This window comes from Trichosurus vulpecula, chromosome 3, assembly GCF_011100635.1.
Source record: "Trichosurus vulpecula isolate mTriVul1 chromosome 3, mTriVul1.pri, whole genome shotgun sequence".
In the NCBI taxonomy this organism is placed as follows: domain Eukaryota; kingdom Metazoa; phylum Chordata; class Mammalia; order Diprotodontia; family Phalangeridae; genus Trichosurus; species Trichosurus vulpecula.
Window position 1 is genome coordinate 164,754,675 of NC_050575.1, and position 17,447 is coordinate 164,772,121.

Sequence of the window (17,447 nt, forward strand, 5' to 3'; positions counted from 1 at the left end):
CAATAGCTGGGGAAGGGGCTGGAGGGAGGGAGAGAACTTGGAACCCAAAAATGTTAAAAATGAATGTTAAAAATTTTTTAATAGAAATTATAACCTTTAAAAAAAGAGTTGCACCAGGGGCCATACCCATGGATTCATTTATTTTCTGGCTACTTCTTTTTAGACCCCTCCTCCTCCATCTGAAGGAAGGGGTCTGGACTAATATACATCAGTGGTTTCAAACTCAAATAGAAATAGGAGCCGCTAATCCATACATAAGGATCCCTGTGGGTCAGAGATTGACTTAGTTTTAAAATGTAATATTATCTATGTTTATTGTATTTTTATTTATCTTGCTAAATATTTCCCAATTACATTTTAATCTAGTTCAGGCTGCACTGGAGAGTGTTATGGGCCACATGCAGCCTGCAGGCTATATGTTTGACACCTCTGTCATATATATATATATACATCTATTTGTATGTACGGCAAACCTCTCCAGCATTTTTGCCAAGAAAACCCCAAATGGGGTCACAAAGAGTTGGATATGACTGAAAAATGAGCCCTGGGCTTGGTGTCAGGAAACATAAATTCAAATCCTGGCTCCAACATTTACTAGCTCACTGACCTTTTTTAAGCCTCAGTTTCCTCATGTGTAAAATGGAAATAGTAATAAATAACCATAACAATATATTCTACCTAACTCACAGAGCTGCTGAGAAATCATTTTGTAAACTCTGATGTTTATTATCATTAAGTGTCTCAGTTTCTTAACTATAAAATGGATCTAGAAGAATTTAAGGGTCAGAAAGTACCTAAGAGATCATTTAGTCCCAATCCTTCATTTTATAGATGAGTAAACCGAGGCCTGGGGGCAGCAAGGTGGTGCAGTGAACAGAGCGCTGGGCCTGGAGTTAGGAAGACTCATCTTCCTGAGTTCAAATCTGGTCTCAGACACTTATGACCCTGGGCAAGTCACTTAACCCTGTTTGTGTCAGTTTCCTCCTTTATAAAATAAGCTGGTGAAGGAAATGGCAAACCACTCTGGTATCTTTGGCAAATGGGGTCATGAAGAGTCAGACACCACTAAAATGACTAAACAACAAAATTGAGACCCAGAGAAATGTACTCTTTTCCCCAAAGTTGCACAGCATGCGTATTAGACAATGTTCTAACGTCAATGGGTTCCATATCCTATGCCAGGGTGTATCCTTTGAGTTCAAATCTTGGTTTTGACACTGTGTGACTCTGGACAAGTCATTTGATATCCATGAGCTTCACAAGTATTTTGTGGGGGAAAAGCCCATTTTGTAAACCTTAAAACACCCTAGACATGTGCCCCGCACATAGTAGGTGCTCACTAAATGTTGGACTAGAATTTGAATTCCCCACCAAAGCAGAGGAAGCTGTGTACCAGTCTGTTTTCTGTGCAAGGATGTCAAAGCCAGCAGGTAGAGTCTAGTTCCCCTGGGGAGCCTGAAAGAGTTTCAGGTGCTTTGTCTCCCCCCCCCCCCGCCCCCCCTCCAAGCTGTGAACTCTGAAGTACCTCTTCCATCTGCCTTCCTTTGTCCCTCTTTACCTCCCCCTTTCCTTTCCATTTCCATAAAGCTGACATAGCCAAGGGCTCCAGAGGTTAACACTCCCAATCAAATCACCCAGAAGGCTAGGAAGACAAGTCATCTAATAGTTTGCAGAAGGAAGGAACCCAGAGAGACAAGACTGTAAGAGAGCCATCATCCTAGCAAAAGAAACATCCTTTTCACTACTTGGCTCTATGTCTGCTGATACAGCTGGGGGCAAGGACCTGGCAATATGGAAAAGGCACAGCCAGATTTATGGGCTGTTTCTCTGGGGATCTCAATACCTGATTTGACCAGCACTAGCAAGCCAGAGATTTTAAGTCACAGAATAGGGAAAAAGTTTTTAGAACTAGAAGTGGTCTTGAAGATCATATATTCTACCCCACTTCCAATTTTTACAGACGGGGAAGCTGAGGCCAAGGTAAAAGGTCACAATTTAGTTCAATTTAACACTTTTTTTAGTGCCTACTGTGCTCAAGACTATACTATATATATATATATGTATATATATATATATACATATGTATATATATATATAGTATTCACAAAGGTGAAAAAGGGAAAAGTTCCCTGCCCTCGAGATGTTTACATTCCATTTGGAAGATGCGTCTATACAAATAAGCAAATACAACATAATTCCAATGAGCACTAACAATTGGGGTGGGTAGGGAGTTAGTGGCTTGAAGTGGTTCCTTGGAGAACGGAGGCTAGAATTTAGGGCTCGTGACTCCAAAATCTTTCAACTATCACCCCATTGGGCCTCTCTTTGATTAACTTGAATTAAAACTATTTAATGAATGCCCATGAGAGGTAGCACAATATAGTGAAAAGACTAATGGATTTGTAGTTAGGAAGACTTGGGTTCAAATGCCACCTCAGATTCTTAGTCGTTATGTGACCCTTGCAAATCCTGTAACTTCTCTGAGTTCCTGCTTCCCTATCGGTAAAATGGGCTTACTGCAGAGGGTTGTGACAATGATGGAATGAGATGAAAACCTTAAATGTCAGTTATTACTATATGGTTAGCATTGTGCTCGGTGCTATGGGGGTGAAAAGAAGCATAAGATGATGTGCCTGGTACTAGGAAGCTTAGGGGATTTTATCAAGCAGGAGACACACAGTAAAGGATGGTATAGAATTAAGCATCCACAATAAGGCAACAGGAAGAATTTCCTCCCTGGGAGCCCCAGACTCAGACACCAGATACCAACATGTGCTCGGCCTTGTTACCTTGGTAGACCCCTCTTCCAAACACTTTTGGATTACATGGTGTGGAAAAGAGGCCAGGGCTGCTTCTGGCAATTTATTCAAATCTGATTGTGCCAGGCAAAGTAGGAATGAGTCACCCTCCCCCATCCCACTGCTTCTGCATATACCGAACAAGTTAACCAGTCTCCGAAGTGCAAACCATTTGCTGAGGAATCCTACCCTGCCCTTCCCTCCACCCTTACTGTGATACTCGGCATTCTCTGGGGCAGGTACTGTTCATGGTTCTCCCTTCCTCCTTGAATTACATGGAAGGGCTGGGCTTTCCCTGACCTACACTAGAGCAATACCTCTCCAAAACCCCCAGGGAGTACAAGGCTAGGAGAGCCCCATGTGTTCAGAGACAAAGGACAACTTCAGTTTGAGAGCCAGATCCCCAATGCTGCATCAGCAAAGCCTCCCTGTCAGCCTCCTTGACTTTTGGTCCTCTCCCCTCAGCACAAATCTATTTGGAATGGTGCCTTTCCCAGAGCCACCCTTACCCCATCACTCTGACCATTTGGCTTTAAGGTGCTCCTGCCAAGGGCCCAATCTGATCTAGGGAGACTGGGTTGAAGGCCCCCTCTGACTTACCACCCTTTGTGCTTTGTAATCTGAGAGTCCCACCTCCTCAATCCTGATACCTGGCCCCTTGATAAAGAAAGAGGCAAATAAGGGGGTTCTGCAGAAATAGGTAGGAGTGGGATGATGGGAATTAAGCAGGCAGGAGGGGGGTAGTGCTGGGGACTAGAGATGAAAGAGGCTACTCAGCTTATAGGAGAATTAGTCTTCAGGGACCACCTTAAAGATAAAGTGCCATTCACTTTTATAGGCTGCCTTTTACGTGCGTTGCAAAGAAATCTGTCCAAGATAATAAGAGGGGCTTTTGCTAGAGAGCTACCTTTCCTGAGTTTGCTTTGGGCTTATAGTATATTAATTGAGGCCTTTGCCAATCCTTGCTGAGCTGAGCACACAGGCTGGGGGCGTTCTAAGCAGAGCAGCCCTTTGCAAATCTGGGCTCCCTGAGTCGGCGAGGGGGTGGGCTTCTGGAAAAGCAGGAATTTCAATCAAAGTGTTAAAAGGCAATGTGGTATAGGGGAAAGAACACCAGGGTGGGAAACAAGAAGTCTGGGTCTTAATCCCGGATTTGCCACCTACTTGGTCTATATCACTTTATCTCTCTCGGCCTTAGTTATCCCATCTGTAAAACAAGGCATCTGAACTAGATACCTTTGAGGTTCCCTTTCAGCTTTGACATTCTATAATTTTATAAAGAGATCTCTGATTGGGAGGTTTCTGGAACTGTGGCGCATGTGAAGGAGAGATGTTTTTAGGGTAAGTGATATTTCTCTGGTACTCTGCATCAATAATCTAGTGCATCCTCTTGTTATAAGGCCAGCTTCTCTGGAGGTGCCTAGGAAGAGGAGATAATGCCTGAGTTCCAAGATTTGGGTTTGGAGCTGTGTCCATGAATCCAGAGCTGTTGGTTAAGGAGAACTGTAACCATGCTGACTCATTTGGGTCAATTCCCCCCACTAGGCAACAGCCAGGTCGCAGCTAGAAGGCCTCTTCTATCACCAATTGCTTCCAAGGCAGTGAGGAAGACTATGGGCAGCAGCCTGGAAATTTAGTAGCATCCACTGTTATTCAAGTGTATCCAGAGTAGCAGAGACTTCTGGCAACCAATCCCGGGACCTTCTTGTCTTGGATCCGCAGAGGGGAAGGAGAAACAGAGGAGGATGGGGAGAGTTCTCCAGTATCCCTGTGTCCCCTTCTCACTGGCTGACTGCGCTGTCAATCAGCATCATACAATGCCCAATTAAATCTGTCATTGGCTGGACTGATGATGATCGACAGCTCAGTCAGCTGGTGACCCTGGTAGAAAGAAAGAATGGTGTTTTCTCCTGACATTTGAATGTGCCCCATAAACATTTCTGAGGTACCATTAGTACAAAATTCTTGCATTTTATTCTGTGGCTAAGGTGGCTGGGGGAGGGGGAGGGACAGAATGAGGCATGGCTACCTGGGGTGTGGGGGGAATCACAGAACAGAAGTACCTAAACCTCACAGGTCCTTAAACCTGTTCAGAATGATGCATCAAGCTGGCTGCCAGAATTGTCCACAAGGGGTGAGAGCAGAGAAGAGAGGGGGGGTTTTGGCTCAGGGTCAGAAAGTCTGGATTGGTGAAGATTTTGCTTAACCCTCATCCCTTTAAAAATGACTCTCGACTGACCAGCCTGAAAGCATGCCCTAACAGTGGGACTTTGCAATTTCAAGGCAGGACCATGGCTAAGCCATAAGCCCCTCGAAAGCTTGGACTGTGTTTTATCTCCCTCTAGAAGCCTCCCCAGGCCTAGCCCAGGGCTTGACCTACACCAGGTATAGAGTTGCCATTTGCTGATTATTACTGAAGATATAATGAGTCCCAGATCCTGGGATGAGAAAAGCAAAACCTGGGCTAGTTTGGTGTCAAGGGGACACAAGAGCATGGGGTCTTTTTAGAGATCCACCGAGGATAGGTCCTGAGTTCTTGCTGAGTGGGCCTATCTTGCTGGGTGACTGGGTCTAGTGGGAAACTTATCCAGGACCCCAGCAGTGAAGGGAAGTTGCCACGACCTGATGGAGACACTGAGGCCCTCAGATGCTTGGGTGACATCCTCACCACAAACTCCCCTCCAAACAATAAAACCTAGGCATGTTTCTATCCTTTGTTCCTTTTTTAGCCAAGTCTGGGAGCTGAGCCGATCTAGTCCCAAGGCTGGCATAAGACCTAGGCCAGCAGCCTCCTTTCTTCCCTGATGCTCCTTTCTCATCGCCCCTGGAAAGGATCTGAGATCTGATTGACAGATTACATCCCTTGAATGAAAAGATCATGAGGAGAAAACCTGTCTCCCTGTTCAGGGATGGGGCTCACCTGACAGCAGAGGAGTTGTGTCACCAAAGGGAGAAGGAAAAAAGGTAAGAAGAACAGGGATTTTGAGCCCACATTTTGCTTTGCCTTTGCATTCCCCCAAAATGCTGGAGTCAGAGTAGAGAACAACTGTTCCTTTTGATAGAAAACTTGTCTTATGTTGGGGAAAACCAAAGGGCAGGGCAAGTATGGAAGCTGGGGGAAGTGCCCTGTGGGTAGTGCCCCAGGGTCGACATGGAATATCCCTTAGACTCCAGTAAGAGGACAGGGAAATAAAGAGGGGGAGAGACTTCCCAGGATGTTTCCCTGTGTCTGAACACACCTTTCCTCCTGGGAAATTGCCCCTTTGGGGCTGCAAGCAGCTCCGAGCTCATGAATTGTTCCTGATGTCAAGCAAATGGCCCTTGGTTGCATCGTTGTGTGACACCACAACAGAAGAGAGTGTGAGGGATCCCCTGCCCCTCAGAGAATTTTCATCCCCTTCCCTGGCCTGGGCCAGCCACACAAAGGACAAAACTATGGACTGTTCCTTAAGCAAGAAGAACTGACCCTTGCCACAATATTAAAAACCAAAAGAGTGGTTCCTCCTGTCAAAGCAAGCCTTTCTCTTCCTGGTCCACTGACACCATCATCACCATTATCACCAAAATCACATCATCATCACCATCATCACCACCACCACTACCACCACCACCACCACCATCATTATCATCACCACCACCATCATCATTATCACCACCACCACCACCACCACCACCACCACCACCATCATCATCATCATCATCATCACCATCACCATCATCACCACCATCATTACCACCACCATCATCATTATCATCTTAGCTATTCTAAATAGCACTTTAAGATTTACAAAGCACTTTACAGACACAATGCTCACACAAATGTGTGAGGTAGGTGTAATTATCATGCCCATCTTACAGGTGAAGAAACTGAGGCTCAGAAAGATTAAGCGACTTACCCAGAGACACACAGCTAGTAAGTGTCTGAGGCAGGATTTTAACCCAGTGCTTCTTGACTCCAGGTCCAGCGTTCTATCCACTACACCACACTGCCTCTGTTAATGGAGAGAGTCATTTGGAATACCACATTTGGGCTGAGAAAAAAAAAACTGGCCAACTAGCATGTGTTCACGGCTGAAGTATGTTAACCCTCCTGGGTGACAGATCTGACTCTAAAAAGCTATGTGACCTTGTGCAAGTCTTTTCCCCTTCTCTGGACCTCATTTAAAATCAGGATAATAAGGGGTCTGAACTTAGTACTAATTTCGCTTCCAGCTCTAAAATTCCATGTTCAAAGCTTATTACACAGCTGAATGGATTAATAAATGGATATGCTAAGGTCCTTTCCAACTCTAACATTCTATGAGTCAACTTCCGTCAGCAACAAACACAGTGCTAGGGATATAGGCTGTACCTTAATAAATACATGGTGAATTGAGTTAAAACTCCACTAATAATAGAACAAAGAGAAACAGATTTATGTTGGAGCATAAGAGTTTTAGTCATGACCTCAGAAATGACTCATGAATGACAAATGGAGAGCAGTTGTATGATGCCAAGGGAAGTTCTGAATTTTCTAGGCTTGGGGGTTCAAACACATAGCCGCAGGTAGCATGTGGTCCACAACACTTCCATCTGTGACCAGAACCAGATAAAGGGCAATTGGGAAATTTTTAACAAAAGAAATAAAAATACAACAAGGCGTGGATAATTATTACATTTTAAAACCGAGTCAATATGCATCCTGCAGGGATCCTTGTGTACAGGTTAGTGCCCCTGTTTCTTTTTGAGTTTGATATCACTGCCCTAGGGTAGTTAGGTGGTGCCATGAATAGAGCACTGGGCCTGGAGTCAGGAAGACTCATTCTCATGGGTTCAAATCTGGCCTCAGACACTTCCTAGTTGTGGACCCTGGGCAAATTGCTTAATCCTGTCTGCCTTAGTTTCATCATCTGTAAAATGAGCTGGAGAAGGAAGAAATGACAAACCACTCCAGTATCTTTGCCGAGAAAACCCCAAACGAGGCCATGAAGAATTGGATGTGACTGAAATGACTGAACAACAAACCACTGCTCTATCCCACAAAGGATAGATAAGCGACAATCTTGCCCTGAAATTGGAGGCGGGGGGAGGACCAGTCAGAGGGCTAGGCTTACAAGAGCTACTCTTCTCTCCGGAGCCTTCACCCATCCTTTCCTCAACCCTGTGAAATAGGTGGAAAACAGAAATCCTTTCATTTTTCAGATGGAGAAGCTGAGACGTAGAGAGGTTAAACAACTGGCCCAAGGTCACACGGTAAATGAGCAACAGAGCGGAGAGCAGAGCCCAGGTCCCCTGCCACCCACAGGAGCGCTCCAGCCATTAGAGCCCAACATGCTCATTGGCAGTGGAGGGAGACTGGTGAGTACCTTGCGAACCACATGACTTGAATCTATTGTGCCTTCCTTAGACATTACATAACTTAGCTGGCTGACCCAGACCAGAGAGGATTTTTTTTTAAAGATCCATCTTTACTTTTCCTCATGTTTCTACAAAAGCTGATTAGTCATAGGCAAGATATAAATGAAAGTGCTTTATAAATCTTAAAGTGCTATATAAATTGTGAGCTATTGTTATTATCAGTAAAGTAACATTGGTTGGAGGCATCAGGGTAAAGCAGAAAGTACCAGACTGGCAGTCAGAAGGAAGGAAGGAAATGATCACTTATCAAGCACCTACTATGTGCCAGGCACTGGGCTAAGCACCTCATAAATATTATTCCATTTGGTCCTCACAACGACTGGAGCAGGAAGGTGCTAATAGTGTCCCCATTTTATAGTTGAGGAAACTGAGGTATGCCAACACTGTGATTTGCCCAGGGTCACACAACTAGTAAAATGTCTAATACTGAATTTGAACTCAGGTCTTCCTGACTCCAGGCTCAGCACTCTACTGTACTACCTAGCTGTCTCTGCCTAGGTTAGAAGACCTAGATTGTCATCTTGGCTTTGCCACTAATAAATTATGTAGTCTTAAGTAAATTACTTCGCTCCTTTGGGCCTTGATTTCTCCATTTGCAATATGAGAATGTTCAGACAGACAGAGACAAAGATAAACAGAGAGAAGAAAGGAGATAGATGAGAGGGAGAGAGACAGAAACAGTGATAAACAGAGAGAGGAGGGAGGGAGGGAGGGAAGGAGAGAGAAAGAGAGAGAGAGAGAGAGAGAGAGAGAGAGAGAGAGAGAGAGAGAGAGAGAGAGAGAGGGAGGGAGGGAGAGAGGAGGGGAGGGAGAGAGAGAGGAAGGGGAGAGAGAGAGAGAGTTTGTTAAGTATTTAACCATGTGCCTATGCTGATGATGTCTAAGGTCACTTCCACCTTTAACACACTCTGATCTATGTTCTAACATATTCTAGGACCCTTCTAGCTCTGATATTTTGTGGCAGAGAAATGCAAATAGGAAGTTAATGAACTCAATGCCCAGTGGTGTTAAAGCTGGAACATCTGAGAGCTTTGCAATAGCCCAGGAATAAATACAAGAGAGAGAGAAAGGAACTAGACCTCCTGCCTGTAAAACCATTATCACCAGTCTTGGCTAAACCAAGGTTCATAGAATCCTAGAATCTTAGGATCCCAGCATTAGAAGGGACCCTAGAGGCCGTCAAGCCTAACTCATGTTAAAGCAGGAATCCTTGCTGCAATATCCCCATGGTCATCCAGTCTCTATTTGAATATTTTTAGAGATGGGGAAGTGGCCCATTTCCACTTTTAAACAGCTTGAATTATTAGGAAGGTTTCCCCTACATTTACTCTAAACTTGCCTCTCAGCAACTTCCACTCATTGCCCCTGCCCCTTGCCCAGGTTTCCTGACACCCCAGCACAGAACAACTCCCAGCACTATCCTTGAAGGCGAAGACCAGGAAAAGACCTTGAACCTTCTACTCATCTGCCTTCTTCTGCAGGGTTCCTGGACTCCTTCACCAGCTGTTTGCATATTCCTACCTGCTTGTCTTCTCCCAGTGATATTGAAGCCCCACCTTCCCATTTCTCATCCCTTTTTCCCAGTCTATTATTCCCATCCACCTCAAACCTATCCCACCAAGTTTCTACTCCATATGTACCCACTCCTTCTAAGGTGCCCTCTGAAACTCTTGCTCCATAATTAACGAACTTCCTTCCTCTTCTTGTATTTCTATCATCTTCTGGCCCTCCTCTGGCTGACACTATATCCCTGGCAATGTTTTTCAGTGCCGAATGAATACTCCATCGTACTAGACTCCTCTACCTCTAACTCACTGTTCCAGTAAGGAAATTGCAATACTCTTTGCTCCCCATTGCCACTTCTAGACTTCTCCTGGACCACCATCACTCAGCACCATCTTCTTCTTTGAGTTCTCTCTATCCAAATTAATCACTCAGTCCAGATCCTGTTGGTCATTATCTACTGGTCTTCTTTTCTCAATGCATTCAGTGCTTGGCTCACAATCTCACTTTCCATTCCAACTTCTGCCCTCATAGTAATGAACTTTAACATACCTGTTGATGGTCCCTCAAATACACTAATTTCACATTTTTTCCACCTACTTAGCTCCTATGATCTACTCTTCCACTTCACCTCTGCCATGTCCTTCATCTTGCCATCACCCACAAATGTTCCACTTCCATGTTCAAGAATTCCAAAATTCCTTTATCTGATCACAACCTTTTATAATTTCACCTCTCTCAGCGCCTCACTAATCCTAATTCTAGTCTTCATCCCCAATGTGACTTGATATCCTTCTTCCCTTTAGGAGTTTCCCAGACCATCACTGACTCTCTGGCTCCATTCTTCTCTTCCCCTCCCAATCTCAACTCTCTGGTGAACCAGTTCAATTCTACTTTACCCCCTACTTTCAAAACCCGTTGTCACTTATCCTATTGCTATTCAAACCCTAACCCTAGATTACTGCCACTACCTCCCACTTCTTGTTCAATATCACTGGGATAGGGAGAAAAAGATGGGCTAGGAAAAGGCAAACAGCTGGTGAAGGAGTCCAGGTTAAAGAATTGTTGGATTCCTGCTGAAGAAGGCAGATGATTGGAAGGTTCAAGATCTCCTTGCAGTCCTCACCCTCAAGGTTAGTACTGGTAGTTGCTGTGTTCCTACTCACACGCTGACTGCACCCACTACACATTTCTGTTGCTTAATTTAAACTGGGCCCTCACTGCAGCATGACAGTCTATTTCACTCACTACAGCAGCTTTTCTAAACCTTATCATCGTTTCTTCCCTCAGTGCTCCCACAGCACCTTCCTCCCATTTTCTCAGCTGAGGAAGGGATAAGATTATGATACATATAGAAGGATTGGCTTTGGCAAGGAGAAGGGTCACCTCCAAGGAGGAGATAATGGGAGTGCTATTAGGGGGATGTCATATAAAGAGAAGGGAGAAGAAGGAGCTCCTTCCCATCTTCTCTAGGAGGTCACCTTCACTATCAACTCCTCTTTTTCTCTCCAATTTTCAAACTCTCCCTATCAACTGCTTCTTTCTTTATAGCCTACAAAGAGGTCCAAGTATCTGCCATTGTAAAATAAAAATATCCTTCCTAGAACCTACTATCCCTGCTAGCTACTGTCCTATATCTCTCTTCCTCTTCTTATCTAAACTCTTTGGGGAAAAAAATCTATATCCAATATCTTCACTTCCTCTCCTCCCAGTCTCTTCTTAATCCTCTGCAATCAGCTTCCAACGTCATCATTCAACTGAAGCTGCCTTCTCCAAAGATACCAGTGGTCTTTTAATTGCCAAATCTAACCACTTCTCCCTCTCTCCCTCTCCCCCCCTTCTCTCCCCCTCTCTCTTCCTTACCCCTTCCCTGCCTCTCTCCTTTTCTCCGTCGTCATCCTTCTTTAACTCTAGGCAGCATTCGACACTGTTGACTATCTTCTCCTACCAGAAATTTTCTCCTCTCCTGGTTTTTGTAACGCTGGTTTTCTCCCTATCTGCCTTACCACTCCTTTTAGGTCTCCTTTTGCTGGATCTTCATCTATACTGTATTCACTAACTGTGGATGTGACCTAGGTTCTGTCCCATTATCATCTCAAACAAATGACTTCCAGACCTATATATCCAGCTCTAGTCTTTCTCCTGAGTTCTAAGACTGGCATCACAAACTGAGAAACTCAGCATGTTCAAAACATTGTCTTCCACTCCCCTCCACCTGCCCAAGCCTATCCCTTATTACTGTTGAGGACCCCACAAACCTCCCAGTCACTCAGGTTCACAACCATGGCATCATCTTCATTTCCTCTCTCTCATTCCCCCCTTCCCCCAATGTTAGATAATTTGTTGATTCATGTCATTTCTATCTTCACAGCATCTCTTGTATGTGCCCCCTTCTCTCTACTCACACAGCCACCGGCCCAACTCAGCCTCATCCCCTATGAACTGGGCTAGTTACAGTAGCTTCCAAATTTTTCTCCCTGCCTCAAGTCTCTCCCTGCTCCAATCCATCCTCTACTTTGATGCCAAAGTGTTTTTTCCTAAAGCAGGAGTCTGACCATATAACCCTCTTACCCAACAAATTCCTGTGGCTCCCAATTACCCCTGAGAGCAAATATTGGCATTTAAAGCCCTTCATGACTAGGCCCATTCCTCTCTTTCTGTCTTCCCATCCATCACTTCCCTCAGGAGGCCTTTCCTGGTCCCCTCAGCTGCAGGCGTCTTCCCCACTGAGGTTACCTTGTATATGGCTTGGTATGTATTTCTCTACATGCCGTCTTCCCCATTTGGATGAAGCTCCTTGAGGGCAGGAATTGGTCTCGCCTTCCCTCTCCCCCCGCCCAGTATCCTCAGTGCTTAACACACTTCATAAATAACTTATTGATGGATTGTTTCCAGTTGGACCCTCTGAGTCTCCTTCTATGTCACAGTCTTTCACATACCTTGAGACAGTGATCACATCCCTCCTAAATCTTCCCTTCTCCCATTCTTTTCATTGACCTTCATATGGGATGGACCAAAAGAAAGGAGCCCCTTCGGCTCCAGAGGTAGAAGAGAAAAGACGAACCCCGGGAAGAGAAAAGCGGAGTAAATGAAAACAGGAGAGACTAGGGTTGGGTGCCCGGAAGATCTTCCCGGCCATTGGGGAACAAACAAGGGAATAAGTTACCTGGCAGGGTTTGAAGAAGTTTGCCCTGAATGGTTCAGAGATGAGAAATCCCCAACCTATGTCTGATAAGGAGTTACTCTGGATTTCGTTAAAGTCTTCCAACCATGGGTGGGGTGTGGACGGACAGTGCAGGTTCATTACAAAAAGTTTCTCTGACATTTTCCATTTCAAACACATCAACCTAGGTCCAGACACATGGGCACAAGCCTTTGCCTTCTATCTGGGCAGCTAGGTGGTGCAGCTGATAGAGCGCTTGGCCGGGAGTCAGGAAGCAGTTGTTGAGTTGTTTCAGTCGTGTCTGACTCTTCAAGACCCCATTTGGGGTTTTCTTGGCAAAGATACTGGAGTGATTTGTTATTTCCTTCTCTAGCTCATTTTACAAATTGGGAAACGGAGGCGAATAAGATCAAGTGATTTGCCCAGGGTCACGCAGCTAGTGTCTGAGGCTGAATTTGAACTCAGGTCTTCCTCACTTCAGGTCTGGTGTTCTATCCACTGTGCTACTTTGCTGCCCTATGAGTCAAGAAGACCTGAGTTCAAATCCAGCCTCAGACACTTACTAGCCATAGGATTCTGGGCACATCATTTAATCTCAGTTTCCTCAACTGTAAAATGGGGATAATAATAGGACCCTCCTTCCAGGGTTATTGTGAGGGTCAAGTGAGATAATATCTGCAAAGAACTCATCCCAGTGCCTGGCACCCAATAGGTGCTTAATCTTCCTTCCTTCCCTCCCTTCCTCCTTCCTTCCTTCCTTCCTTCCTTCCTTCCTTCCTTCCTTCCTTCCTTCCTTCCTTCCATCCTTCCTTCCTTCCTTCCTACCTACCTGGAGTTTCAGAGCCAGCTAGTGAGATGCCAAGGGAGGGCAGTAAGCAGACAGTTGTAGAAACAGAGCCCAGAGGAGGGAAATGACTTGGGTGAGATCAAGTAGCTAGTGAATGGTAGAGTCAGGACTCTGACATGCATCCTGGAGGCTCCTGGCTCAGTCTTCCTTCCCCTGCATCTTTGGGCTCCCCTGCACTGTCTGTTGGAGAATACAGGAAGGATGGTGGCCGAAGCTCAGGCCCCCAGAGAGAGCACAAAGCCTGGCTGTGCTCATTTGCCAGGGGGCAGACAGCTGGGCCTCTGCTTCTGTGAGCAGCTGGAGTCTGTACCCCCAGGGAACAGCTGCAGGAGGCCCCAACCCCCCGAGGGTCTGGGGGAGCTGAATTTCAAAAAGCACAACCACCAAAGTCACCCAACTCAGAAAGGAAGACTATAAAAAAGGACCCTCAATGTATTTCTTTATGTATTTTGTGTCTTTAGAGTCTTCCTGATCCCTGGAATAGGTCCCCCCAGGGAGGGCATGGGTTTTCATAAGGAGATCCTCATCAGTCTGGGACAGTTTTATTGTGGCTCTGCCCAAAGGTCAGAGCATGGACTTGATTAACTTACTCTGTGTAGCTCCAATGGAGAAGAGCTGGGACCAACCCGTGGAAGTTACAGGGGGGTAGACTTAGGATCAGTGGAAGGGAGTATTTACTAACAGTGAAAGCTGTCTTATGGAATGTGTGACATGGCTGATGAAGATCTGGACATGGAGTTAGAAAGATCTCAGCTCCAATCCTAACCTCTCTGAGACTCAGTTTCCTCATCTGTAAACTAGGGATAATGGCACCTTCTCCCCCAGGGTGTACACAACAGTATGGTTTAAGTGGGATAATATATGCAAAGCATAAATCTCAAAGCTCTCTAAATATGGCAGCTGTTATTGGAATTATTCAAGTCAAAGCTAGATCAACATTTGTCAGGACTTTTATTGGGGGCGGGGGAGACTCCTTCATCAGTCAGGGGGCTGGACTCAATGACCTCTAAGTGCCTTCTAGCTCCAGGATTTTGTAATTCCTTTGGTCTGGCCCAAAGATATAACAGAAAAATACAGGGAGAATACAGGAATAATCAGGGTTCCCAGCAAGGATGCTGACCATTAGCCTCTCTTCCACTCCTCATTTGAATAGGGTAGTATGGTGTAGAGAGGATGAGTCTGAGTCAGAAAACCTGGGTTTTAGACCTAGTTCTAACCTTAGGTGAATCACTTAACTTTTCTGGGCCTCGGTTTCCTCATCTGTAGAATGGGGCCAAGGATCTCTGCCCACTTCCCTCACAGGGCTTTGGTGAGAATGGAATGGAGGAGGTGGATGTGGCAGCCCTCTGTACACTGTAACTAAAAAGCCCCAGAAGGAGCCAAAACCAACAGCCTGTAGCAACGAGATGCAACCCCCATCTTCCTGCGTGTGTACCAAGCAGGAGCTATCTCCCCTCCCTCTGCTTCCCTTCCCCCTCGCCCTCCCCATGGGCATATGTCTGGAAGATTTTTAAAATGTTAAAATGTTGGCTTTTTTTCTTTTCTTTGTCAAACTGGGCACCTGCACAGAAGCCCATTGGAGGTGGCACTGGGCTTCACATACACATTGACAGTGCTTGCCAGCATCAGGCGAGAGCAGGGCTGACTCCCTAGGAGGGCTGGGAATGGTCCCTTTCCACAAGGGAGGCTCCTAACCCCCTCACCAAGGACTCTGGGATAGCAGCAATGAAAGGGAAGTTTTATTTTGGGGGAAGGGAAGATGACCTTCTGGATATCCCACCGCCACGATGAGCCCAATTCAAGGGCAGAGAAATAGATCATAAAAATGGATCATATATTCAGAGTCTGAAGGAACTTCACAAGGCATTGGTTCAAATGCGTCATTTCACAGGTGAGGAAACTGAGGCCCAGAGAGATTGAATGAGTTGCCCAAGATCACACAGGTAGTAACAGAGTAAACACTTGAACCCAGGTGCCCTGACTCCAAATTCAACACTCCTGTCACCGTGCCATGCTGTTTCACCCAAAGACAAGGTTCTGGCCCTGGCGATGATGTTTCCAACAGAAGGGCTCTTGAAAGTGTTGGCTACAGAGTTATTATTTCCCGTTGAGGCCCAGGTAGGTAGAATTAGGAGGGGAGCCTTAGAAGTTATGCTTGGGCTTCCAAGTCCTCCAATCTTTCCTCCCTGGCCTTAGAGGCAAGTCAGATCACCAGCCTCAGTACACTGGCTCTTCCTGGACCAAAGCCGGTCCCCATCTTTCTCACTTCATTCATTCTTCCTCCTCTCCCCCAGCCATGCCACCACCACCAGTCCGATGGATTGTATGTGCCCGTGTTCACAATTGCCCCTGCTCCCTAGTGAATGTCAGACAAGCCAGAGTCTAGCCTCTGGGATGGCTTACAGGCTAGGTGGCATACAGATATGTCCTGACCTCGCCAGCTGTACCACAATGCCAGCTCCTGTCCAGTACTCCCACATTTCTGCGTCCCAGCCCTTACCACTATACACAATTGTGTGGGCACTACGCTCTATCCCACTAGTTCTTTCTCCCCAAGATGTCCCCTTAATAAGTAAGTCTAAGCGAGCACCCGGATTATTTCAGTAGATGGGACAAAGGAAGCAAAGATTGCAAATAACCAGAGAGAACTCACTGCAGCATGGAGTCAACATGCAAAATCCTCTTTAAAAGGTTCTTTAAGCATTTACAATGTGCTCCAGTTACTCAGAGGCGGCTGTGCAGGGTTTATTTACCTGTTTGCTGCTGCCTCCCCCTCAGCCAGCCCGCTACAGACCCAAGGTGCAACGCTCGGAAAAATAAAGAAACTCAATAATTCAGTGCCAATTTGCCGACAGCCACCACTGTCCTCCCGGGTCCCCTCAAGCGGTGACAGAGAGGACTATGAAAGGTGCCCTCCCAGGGGCAAGAAGTCCGGCAGTCTGGGAAGAAACCTGGGACTGCATCTCAACTCCGCAGCCGAGATGCCCCGGACCTAGCCCCCCTCGCTCGCGTGCCTGTCAAAAGCCAACCATGCACTCCGCGGTTCTCACTCTCCAGCTGCTGCCTAGATGGTAGGAGGGGAGGGGAAAATAAGAGAGCCTTTGCCAAAGGACTTCTGTTTATCTCCTTAATATCATGCCTCTGGAGGGTGCTGGATCCTACCTTCCACACGCCCGCCCTCCTTCATTCATTCTTTCTTCCCTTTACCTGGGATTTCTCCTGCTGGCCGTCTTCAAGTTGGGGGGCTCCACCCATGGCTTTCCATCTGTCATTTACCATCTTCTAGGAAGACTCAGTGTAAAAAAATGTTTGAAATGGATCTAGAGACACACAGATGCAGAAGAGGAAACCACCTGAATCTTGCAAAGGGATTTGAGCTTTCTTCTCCCTGCCCTTCTTCCTGGCTGGCTCTAATGCAACCCTGTGGCATGTCAGCCTCCCTCTGTCACTCCCTCTCCGTCACCCTCTCCCTCGCTCCATCTCTCTCTCTCTCTCTCTCTCTCTCTCTCTCTCTCTTTCTCTCTTTTCCCCCTCCCTCTCTTTCCTCTTTCCCTCCCTCCCTCCTTCCCTCCCTCCACCCCCAGCTTTCTCTGCTGCCCTAGGTGGTCAAAAACAGAGAAACTCAGGTTAAAAAAACCAAAACAAAACAAATAAGCCCAAAACAAAGACAAGGCCGGCAAACAAACCACCCACCAAAAATCCTCAGAAAGAACATAAAAAAGGCAGCTGTGGGGAGCTT

At 46.1% G+C, this 17,447-nt stretch overlaps 1 protein-coding gene across 1 annotated transcript in view; it reads right to left on the bottom strand.

Moving 5' to 3' along the window:
* FIBCD1 (fibrinogen C domain containing 1) overlaps positions 1–16,987 on the bottom strand; it is a 56,891-nt gene extending 39,904 nt beyond the window's left edge. The window contains exon 1 of the mRNA XM_036751082.1: positions 16,916–16,987. Coding sequence (XP_036606977.1) covers positions 16,916–16,987 — 72 coding nt within the window. The remainder of the gene's footprint in view (positions 1–16,915) is intronic.
* Positions 16,988–17,447: the final 460 nt, after the last annotated feature.